The sequence below is a fragment of the Echinops telfairi genome, unplaced genomic scaffold, assembly GCF_000313985.2.
Source record: "Echinops telfairi isolate 266 unplaced genomic scaffold, ASM31398v2 ScPeMD7_7413;HRSCAF=8451, whole genome shotgun sequence".
Classification (NCBI taxonomy): domain Eukaryota; kingdom Metazoa; phylum Chordata; class Mammalia; order Afrosoricida; family Tenrecidae; genus Echinops; species Echinops telfairi.
Genome location: NW_022111313.1, coordinates 808,004 through 817,531, shown reverse-complemented (window position 1 = coordinate 817,531; position 9,528 = coordinate 808,004). Strand labels below are relative to the sequence as shown.

General features: G+C 53.6%; 1 protein-coding gene and 1 pseudogene across 1 annotated transcript in view; one reads left to right on the top strand and one right to left on the bottom strand.

Annotated features, from left to right (window-relative positions):
* Positions 1-5,792, bottom strand: part of LOC101657681 — a 7,945-nt pseudogene extending 2,153 nt beyond the window's left edge.
* RAB22A (RAB22A, member RAS oncogene family) overlaps positions 1-9,528 on the top strand; it is a 78,561-nt gene that overhangs the window by 48,758 nt on the left and 20,275 nt on the right. Inside the window, exon 3 of the mRNA XM_030887478.2 lies at positions 9,277-9,358. Coding sequence (XP_030743338.2) covers positions 9,277-9,358 — 82 coding nt within the window. The remainder of the gene's footprint in view (positions 1-9,276; positions 9,359-9,528) is intronic.

Genomic DNA, 9,528 nt, shown 5'->3' with positions numbered 1-9,528 from the left:
GGCTGGCGATGGCCCTCATGGCGGGCTGGACGTCCCCAAGGGCGGAGCCCAGGATGTGGGTGACCAGCACAGACGCAGCCTTGTCCAGCACCATCTCCTGGGCATGCTCCTGCAGGTGACTCAGCAGTGCCGGGGAGATGGTCTCTAGGAGCTCCCACCGGCGGGTCGCGGCATCTTTCTTACTGTGCATCTTGCCGTCCCCTTTCTGCGGGACCCCGATGATCTCAGGGACCATTTGCGCCAGGTCCCGGGGGCTCAGCAGGTACAGCAGGACCTTCCTTCCGTACTTGTCCCCGATGATGTCGGGCAAGGAGCAGACATCTCTGATAAGATGATCTGCTTCACAAGCTTGTTGTCGTCGACGCAGTCAAATGCCGCCAGTAAGACCAGATGGGCGTGTTGGCCATTCGCCACCTTTTCCACGCACGTTTTCATGGTTTTCACGGTCACTCTCCTATCCTGGGATGCCATGCAGAGGCAGTGTGTGGCCACGCGGGCCCGGCATGATTGTGGGTCAGATGGCCTCAGTCATTTCCGACCTCAGCTTCAGGGGCACGTGAGTGAAAAAGTCCAACAACACATTATGCACCAAGGAGTGTTTGATCACAGCCTCCTTCTGGGCCACTGGTGTCAGGATCTGCTTCATTTTGTCCATGCTGACCTCCAGTTTGGTGGGCTGCGCCTCGAGGACTGTCCAGCGTGGGCTGCTCTGCGGACTTGTAGAGTTGGAAGGTGTTCCCGTACAGCTCCTCTGTCAGCAGGTTCCGCTGCGCCAGCATGGCTTGGTCATTGTAGGCATACTCCACGATGGCCGAGGCCTCAGTGTGCCGCAGCAGCCGCCGCACGTGGCCCCGGAAACTGCGGATGGGCTTGCTCCCATACATGAGGAGCTTCTTAACCATGTTGCGGGAGTATTTGGCTTTACTCAATTCGACCAGATCACCCCGCAGCTCCTCAGAGGCCTCCCTGCGCTGCTCCTCGTCCCGTACTGGACGTAGCACTCGATCACCCGCATGGAGTCGTGTGCAAAAGCAATCGTTTTAATCTTCCCTTGAATCAGCTTCTGCAAATCCCGCGTCAGCTTGACCCTCTTTTCTCTGTCACAGTCTTTTCTTCTAAGGGTCTCCCAGATCTGCTTGGCCCGGACCACGGTGTAGTTGGTTTTGTCACTGAGCTGCCGGCTCTGTTTCAGCTCTTCTTCTTGAAGCAGTCCCGTTTGGGTTTCTTGGCCACTGATTCATCGCTCTTGCTGTCAGGCTGGAACCTTCTCTTCCCGTGAGGTGTGTCCTCCTGCGGGAGCTTGCTCTTGGCCGTCTTCGCCCCGGCGTCTTGCTCCTGAAGTGCTTCACCCACTTCTTGCCGGTGTGCTGCACTTTTCTTCCAGGTCTTAGACGGCCCTTTGGGTCCTCCACCCAGAGCAGCTCTTCTGGGGAAGGTCTTTGAGGAGACAGGCTCATTGTTGCCTTTGTGAAATCTCTTTGCTTGTGGTGTCTAGTACCCCTTCCGTGAATGTTTTCTTCTCTTTGACTTCCATCGCAGCCAGTCACACACATGGGTCCAAGGCACCTCCCAGTCCTTCCTTTGAGTTGTCGGTCACAGAGACTTCTCTCCATGTGTGCAGTGTTGGTTTTGTGGTTTTCAGCCCACCACTTGGCGTGAGCAAGCCCAGCTCACCACAGACCAATCCCATCACATCCTCCCATCTCCATAACCCCACTGCTTTCAGGCCAGTGACAGGCAAGTGGTGGTGACAGGGACCATATGGCCCACCAACCTGAAACTATTTACTACCTGGCTCTTCACAGCGGGTCACATACTGGGCTGCTAACCTCAAGGTCGGCAGCGCAGCCCACCCAGCCACTCTGAAGGAGAAAGAGGAGACTTTCTGCTCCAGGAAAGAGTTACCACTTGGAAACCCATGGGCAGTTCTCTGCCTACAGAGGATCAGGATGAGCTAGCTCTGCGGCCATGGGTTCTAGAGTTTGGGTCCTTCACAGAAGATGGTTGCAAACCTTTGCTCCAACTGCTTTTCTCCAGGTGCACAGGCCCGGAGTCCTGCTCACTCACCCTTACACCCACGCCAGCACCTCCTGCTGCCCCTGCCCCAGGCCTGGACCTAGAGACCGTGTCCCAGAGTTGGATATCAGCTTGTCTTTTATGTATTTTTCCGGCTGCTTGTATACAAACTCAACGCAGAACATGACGGTTTATTCTCATCCCATCGGATAAGATGCAAGGCCCGCCATTCCCTCCTGCTGGAATCTCTCCCTGACCAGAATTCACTTTATCCCCTCAGTACAGCTCTGGGGCAGTGCCCTGTTCTTCTGCCTTCTGTCTGGTTTGCCCAGCCAGTTTTTCCTGGGCCTCCCTGAAGACTTGGTTTTCTTCCCCAGGGCCTCGCGTGAACAGGTCCCCTCAGGTGTATGAGGGGTGACAGGAAAGATGTCTCCTACTCCCGTCCAAGGGCATTTCTCCTAGTCCAGCTCCCCACTGTCCCTGCGGGTCTGGGGCCACATCCTACGCACATGTCTTTGCCCAAAGACTCAGCTGAGCTCCCATCCAGAGATGTCCTGGAATCTGCCTTCAGAATAGGTTGTCTCTGGCAGTTCTGTTGCTCCCCCAATCTTGGCACCTTCATGTTTGCTTTTCTCTTTTGTTGAATTAACACCCACCATACCCACTACCAACACCACCACCCTCCCACATCCCCTGTGTCTTGTTTGGGGTGGGGTGGCGGGGGTGAAAGGTCAGTGACACTGTGGAGCAGCTGAGACTGCATGTTTCTGAGGAGGGCCCAGACTGGCTGCACACCTGGAGGACATTTCAGTTAACAGACAGACCTTGGGCCTGCGTGTTTGTGTTCAAGAAAAGAAAACACATATTTCTAGAATCTTGTGCAAAAATCTTTCAAGCAGCCATTGACCTTATGGCCCCAAACTGAAACCGCTGAAATACCCCTTACAGAAGACTAGACAGTGAAGGATAGTCCTGAAGAGACACAGCACAGCAATAAAAACGAGTAACCCCACATATGCCCACGGTGAATCTCACGAACATGGCCACAGAAGCTAGACAGGGTCCAGACTGCAATGAATGGGTCCATTTGTATGAACTCTAAGGGCTCCTGGACAAAACTCAGGGTATGTCAGGGCGGGAGAGGAATGGTCTAGAAGTGGGCAGGAGGGGCCCTGGGGGTGCTCCTGTTTGGGGGTTGGAACCATACTTACACGAGGGTATGCAAATATGGAGGCTTACTGCACTGAAAACCTATTCTGTGCATGTTTGGTACATTAATTGTACCTCAGTAAAAAGTACCTGAAGTTTCTAAAGCCCTGTGTCATAGGTGCTGAACTGTGGGTGAACTGAGCCAAAGAGCCAGGAAACAGCTGCCTGTGGGTGGCAGTCAGTGCAGAGTTGGGCCACAAAGGAGTCTGGCTCCTTAGCCATTGTGCTACTATGTCGTGCATACCCTGTGTCCTACAGAGAGGTTCGTGTCATTTCCAAGCCCGACAGTATTTGTACAAGGCAGACTACTGCAGAATTGTTGATTAACAGGGGCCTGCTTAGGTCAATAGGAAAGACAGGGGCTTCGGAATACTTCCACAAAGAGTTAATGTTTTTGGAAACTCACAAGAGCAATTTCACCCTGTCTGATGGCAGCAAGTTTGCTTTTGGAGCGTCAAGGAAAGCCCTGGTGGCCCCATGATGAACCGCTGGACTGCTAACTGAAAGGCGGGTGGTTCCAGCTCACCAACCACTCCAGGGGAGAAAGATGAGGCTCTTTGTTCCCGTGAAGATTTACAGCCTTGGAAACCCTATGGGACATTTCTACTATGCGTCAGAGTCGACAGCAAGGGGGTTGATTTGGTTTGGGGATTAAATACGTTGCAGCGCAGTCATTCAGCATTTGAGAAAAGTTTACGTTGTTGTTGTTCTTAGGTGCCATCAAGTCAGTTCCAACCCGTAGCGACCCTGTGCACAACAGAAGGAAACTCTGCCCGGTCCGGAGCCACCCTCACAATGGTGCCTATGCCTGGGCCGATGGTTGCAGCCGCTGGGTCGATCCAATTCATGGCCTTCCGCTTTTTCACTGTCCTCCCACTTTACCAAGCGTGATGTCCTTCTCCAAGGACTGGTCTCTCCTGACAACAGGTCCAAAGGAGGTGAGATGAAGTCTTGCCATCCTTGCCTCCAAGGAGCACTCCAGCAGAACTCCTTCCAAGACAGACTGGTTTGTCCTGTTAGTAGTCCACAGTAGTCTCCTCCAGCACCAGGACTCAAATGCATTCCTTCAGTCTTCCTTAGTCAGTGTTCAACTTTCATATGCATATGAGGCGATTAGACACATCATGGCTTGGGTCAAGTGCGCCTTAGTCCTCAAAGTAACATCCTTTCCAAAACTTGAAAAAGGTCTTGGACAGCAGATTTAACTAATACAATGCGTCTTTTGATCTCTTGACAGCTACATCCATAAGCATTGATTGTGGATCCAAGCAAGACAAAATCTCTTCTCCATTAGCTATTGGTCTAGTTGTGAAGATTTTGGTCTTCTTTACTGAAGGCCGCAATCCAATCCCTGATCTTCATCAGCAGGTGCTTCAAGTCTTCCTCCTTTTCAGCAAGCAAGGTTGTGTCATCTACATATCGCACAGGTGGTTAATAAGCCTTCCTCCAATCCTGATGCCACGCTCTTCTTCATATAAGCCAGCTTGTCTTTATAACTTGGGCCAGGTGATGGCCTGGCTTTGGTGTGGGTTGGAAAGCACAGCAGTAAGCAGTGCGCAGCATTCCATCTTTGTGAAGCGAGGAGGAGGAGGAGGAGCAGGAATCGAGATGTGCGTGTGCCCATGCACGTCCCAGAGTTGCTTTTCAGGAGACCTAAGAAACCAAGCAAGCTGGACAGTGTAGGAGGGGAGGCGTCCTGGTGGAGTGTGGTGTGTGTGTTCTCGGCACTAAGCTGCATGAATGTCGTACAGATTAACAGTTGCGTGCAGCACACTGGATGGGTGCAGCCTGGACAGCCTGCCACCTGTTCCCCCGTGATACCCTGTGGCTTTGGCATGCCCGTCTCACTTCTGTCCCTTCCTGCCCACCAGTCTGTCCAACCTTCCTCCAGAATCACTCTGGGGTCTCCTGCCCCCATGCCTGCCTAGCACCCTCCATCTGGTCTGTCTCCAGGTTGGACCTAGGAGACCTTAAAGCTAAGAACCATTGTCCAGTCCAATTCTCAGTGGGTCCTTAAGACCTGGGGTGTCTGGTGGAAGGACCCTCCAGATCTGTGACCTGCATTCAGAATTCATCTTCCAACAGGCCAGTACCCCCACTACCTCCCACCAGCCCCTGCCTTCAGTAGCCCCTGCTTGAGGGAACACTGTCCTCCTGGCTTGTTGGAGGTACTGTTCCCAGAGACATACTCCCTGCAGGCAGCTCACCTCTGCACACCGGGCAAGGCCCGGGCATCGAGCTCATGTACCTGGGGTCATGTTGTTCTCCATCTTGGTGAGCTCAGCAGTGTTACCATTGGCACACACAATCTCGAAATTCACATCATTGGAGCCCTGAGGGTGCCGTGGGTTAAGGGCTCAGCCACACATTGAAAGGTTGGCAATTCAAACCAACCAGAGCCTTGGGGGGTTGGGGGGAGATGTGACAGGCTGCTTGCTAAAGATGACAGCCTCAAGGCCCCCACGGGGCAGTCACACCTGCCCAGCAGCCTCTCCAGGAGGCCGTAGCAGGTTCTCGGCTCGTAGTAGAGCACACAGTTGCTCTGCCACAAACACCCGAGACCCCATTAAGAGAGTGGCCAGGCCCTGTGTCCCCTCCCACGGAAAGGGTGTGTGGTCACGCAAGTTGCCCAGGTTCCTGGTGCACCAGCCATAGCAGCTGGAAGAAGATGGGCCTGAACCCCTTGAAGCCCTGGCAGGCAAGTTCTCATGGGGGACACGTGCTCTGCCCAGGAGTGCGACCGCGCGGGTGCGAGAAAGTCGTATTTTTAGACTGTCATGAAAAATGGAGACGTATATGAAAGGCATTCTAGCTGTAGGAAATAATGCTAGTCGGGATTTTAGATTAAAGAGGTAATAAGATCTGCCTAGGCAGAGTGAAGAGAGATGGTTTAGTCGTGAAAAATAAGGTGATCAGACAAGTAAATGGCAGGCTGGAAAATAAAAATGTATCATTCGGACGGCAGGAAGCCATTGCCTGTTTTTCAAAAAGCAAGATACCGAAGTTATCAGACCCTCCGCATCATTTCCCTTGAACATTAAAGGAGCGGTGCTGGAGTTGGAGTGACAACAGAAGGGAAAAATTGTAGTTGCCTTGCTCGGAGATTAGGGTCCAATTTATGGATTTATTTCCGGGGCTTGAGGTTCAACTGTAGATGAAATACAAAATGAAGAGGCAGACGGCTCCAACGTAGAATTGGATGCAACAAAGGACAAAAAATGGTTACAGCCCAGTTCTGTCACGTGACACGCAGGCATGAGCTGTGAACAGGGACCAGGGGTGAGGGACACTGGCGGGTGGGGTGACAGTAAGTCCTGTTTCCCTGGGCGAAGTGTGAGGTAGAGATGCCAGGCCTGCCTTGCGCATCCATGTAGCTGGAGTCAGTAGGCTAGATGCAGGAGTGTGCGATCTGAAGGCGCCTGACCCTGAGCTGACTGTCGGATTGGGAAGAAGGCCTTCTGCCGCAGCGCAAGCACCCCTGCCAAGCCAGACCCCGAGTCCAGCTGCGGTCTGCACAGAGGGCACTCAGGTGCCAGGAGGAGCAGGAAGGGGTTCTAACAGGTGTGATAGGTCAAGATTGCAAAGGCTCTCAGAAACCAGCAGAGACAACTGCTCCCGAAAAGAAAGATGGCAGGGCCCCTGGGAGAAGAGGGGAGGGAGGAAATAGTGGCCACTGACCTCCACAGCAGAGCCATCAGATGTGGCACCAGGTTCAGCATGTGTCTGGGCAGCAGGAGACACACCCACAGGGAAGAGTGCCACACACTTCTTTCTCAGCCAAATCCAAGTGATGGGTGGACATGGTGACCCTTCTCTGCAACTTCTGGGATTCCCCTGTCGTTTCTTGGCTGAGGTGGGAGTTGGAACCATAGCTGTAGGCCAGTGCGGTCACCACTGTTCTCGCTCCTTGCTTCAGAGGTGCTTGTCCAAGACACCCTCAAGTACTGGCATAGTGGGCATCAACATCGTGGACATTTGGAAGAGTTGGAGAGCACAGAGGTGGGAGATGAAGCCACCTGTGGCAGAGCTGGGTGCCGCAAGCACCCTCCCCTCGCGGACCCTGATGTTCTCCTTGTCGGTGCAAATGTAGAACTAGAATGGAGAGCCACCAGCAAGCTGGCCAGGACCTGTGGGAGGGACGGTGTGTTGAGCTTCCTGGCTTGGCGGACAGGCTTCTGGGATCGATGTCATTAGAGCAGAGACCTGAAGGATGGAGAGGATTGACCAGAGGGGCGGGATGTGGAGGCAGACTCGGCGCAACTGGATGTGAGGCAGGGGTGGGATGGGCTTGTCCACTTGGCTTGTGGTGGCCCAGATGGGGCGTGCTGGGGCACCAGTCAGGTCAGTCCAGATGTCCTCGTTCTTGAGTTTGGAGGGTGGGTGTACAGCTGGTTGGGGGACCTGGGCCTTGCAACCTCTGTTACTCCCTGAGAGAGGGTAGCTGGGCAGGAGTAGTGAGTAGTAGTGGGGCATTGTAGTAGGAGTAGTGAGACTGTGGGGCATTGCTGTGTCAGGGGGAGCAGGCCTGCGAGCCAGCTTGGCCACGGTGGGCGACATCACACACCACACAAGGCGGCCACGCCTTCACCGTATCAAGAAAGCCGGTCAGGGTGTTTCCTGGGGTTTGAGACCCCTGGACAGACAAAGTTCATAATGAGCAATTATGCAGCAGTGCCATTGGTGCTGGATGGGAGAACAGGGAGCCCGCAGACCAGAGCTGGGCACCAGAAGGGCTCGGTGTAGGGGACAAGGAGGTGTGGAGACAGTGTGGGACAAGCAGGAGGAAGGGCGGAGGTCGGAGAAGGAAATGATTCCCTCACAGCTGCCATTTGGTTCCGCTTCTCCTGAGTCATGAACGTGCTCCAATAACGGACGCTTGACGGGCGAGTGCTAACCCTCCAACAAAGCGCTTCCTTACCTGGTCCCGGTGCTCCCTTCTCCACTCCTTGTCCCTGGTCCATCCTATACGTGCTGGCCCTGGTAACAGGCCTTGGCTTGCTGAATGCCTGTTGTCACTCTCAGATGAAACACTGCAGCCATCAATGGCGGAGCATCGAATTGCAAGCTTTTAGGACTAATTGCAAAGTCTAAGCTAAAAATGCTTCCCGGGGCTGGCTTTAAATAATACTAATAATACCTTGTACAGGTGTGGTGCTGTACAATTTACAGAGCACTTCCACACGCTTCTCCCCATTTCATCTACACAATAAACAATGCTTTTTGAACTCCCAGGCCTCTGCTAAGTGCTGGTGGCGTGTTGCCAAAAGTTCTGGATACAGTAACCATTTGGTGAGCACCTGTGCACACCTAGCACTCTACCAAGTGCACCAGGGGGTTAGTGTCCCGTAAATAAACACCCAGTAAGTGTTACCTACCCAATAAATGAGCCCTGGTGGCAGAGTTTCGCGTGCTGCAAAGGGTCAGCAGTTCAAGCCCAGTTCACACCAGCGGCTCTGAGGGAGGGTGATGATGCGCTCGCTCTGCTTCCATGACGTGTAGACGTGTGCTGGGGGCGGGGAGAGAGGAGACAAACCAAACAGCCTAATCCTATTTCCCACTGCACACCTTTCCCAGACGCACAGGGAGTGATGAGACCTTCTCGGTCTTACCAGAAGGAGCCCTGGCAGGACAGGGGTTGGTTGATCACTCCACCAATAACTACCAGCTGCTCTGAGAGAGACGGATGCGGCCTTCTGCTTCCATCAGACGACAGCCTCGGAAACCTGCCCTGAGGGATCACGGTGCATCTCCAAGAGCCTGACAGCAACGCGTGTGTGCGTGTGTGCGCGTGTGCGCGCACAGGGAGAGTAGAGCCTGGATTACCAAAACACCTCTCGGGTCTTTAGATTCAGAGCACAGGCTGTCAGAAGCCGAAGAATTCCCTTGTGAGCTTTGGCCTCGAAGCCCCATTGCGTCACCAGCCCACAGATAACTGCCGAAGGGCCATGGTGTGGGTGAGGAGCGTGGGCCTCGCACCTGCGCCTATTTCCCATGGGGGCTGGCCAAGAGCTGCCAACGCTGTGCCTGACCATCCTTGTTTCTTCTTTGCAGGGCATCTTTTATGACCAAGACTGTCCAGTACCAGAATGAGCAGCATAAATTCCTAATCTGGGATACAGCTGGCCAAGAGCGAGTAAGTCACTCTTTTAATTTACTGTTTCTTTTTTTGTTTTGTTTGTTTTGTGCTTTCTGAGGCTAAATTACAGCCTTGACAGGCTCACCAGCGGGGACACATCACTCCGTTATCATGGCTGGTGTCTCTCTCTTCAGTGAAGGAAGCGCTCCCAGGCACTGAGGATGTCC